The 767-nt window shown below is 33.1% G+C and overlaps 1 protein-coding gene across 5 annotated transcripts in view; it reads right to left on the reverse strand.

Moving 5' to 3' along the window:
• LOC106871338 (uncharacterized) overlaps positions 1 to 767 on the reverse strand; it is a 362,069-nt gene that overhangs the window by 221,149 nt on the left and 140,153 nt on the right. Inside the window, exon 1 of one of the 5 annotated variants that reach the window (XM_052977037.1) lies at positions 241 to 463. The exons of the other annotated variants lie outside the window; for them this stretch is intronic. Coding sequence (XP_052832997.1) covers positions 241 to 429 — 189 coding nt within the window. The 5' untranslated portion in view covers positions 430 to 463. Of the gene's footprint in view, positions 1 to 240; positions 464 to 767 lie in introns of those variants that run through there. 5 annotated transcript variants of the gene reach the window in all.

Below are 767 nucleotides of genomic sequence, written 5' to 3' on the forward strand. Positions count from 1 at the left end.
ATAGATAGATAGATAGATAGATAGATAGATAGATAGATAGATAGATAGATAGATAGATAGATAGATTCACATGTGTATGTCGGCTCGGAAAAAAAAACACAGATATATATATCTATATATATATACGAACAAGGTGCGAGAAAGTTAAGTCTAAGTTAAAACAGAGCAAATTAAGACAGCAATATTAATTAAGAAAATCCAAGTGTATATATATATATATACTCGGAATAAAGAAATTACCTGGTATATGTGTTTTTGGATATTTTTTGTAAGATATAAAAATAATACTAGTAATAATAATCCAAGATGTGTATATATATATATATGTGTATATATAAACGCTGTTGTTAGTATTCTTTTTTTTTCGTACGGACAACGACGTTCGGAAGAAATAAACGGATAATCCTCACGCAGAACGGGTCTACGCATAGAGAACTCTACGCACGCGCACTCAGACACTTAGTGTTTCTCGCATTTGTATATATATATGTGTGTATATATGTATTTATACAAGCAGCAGGTCTTCTCTCTCTCTCTTATGTGAATACACACATACACACACACACACACACACACACACACACACTTACAGAGACAGAGATAGACCACACCTACACACATTCACGCACATACACACACACACACTCCCACACGTACGTATATAGACAGGCATACACACGCAATTGTGTGTCTGCGTGTGAATGAACGGCCTAACGGAATAACGGAACATCACTTTATATATGTATATATATATATATATATATATA

This window comes from Octopus bimaculoides, chromosome 26 (genome assembly GCF_001194135.2).
Source record: "Octopus bimaculoides isolate UCB-OBI-ISO-001 chromosome 26, ASM119413v2, whole genome shotgun sequence".
Lineage (NCBI taxonomy): Eukaryota > Metazoa > Mollusca > Cephalopoda > Octopoda > Octopodidae > Octopus > Octopus bimaculoides.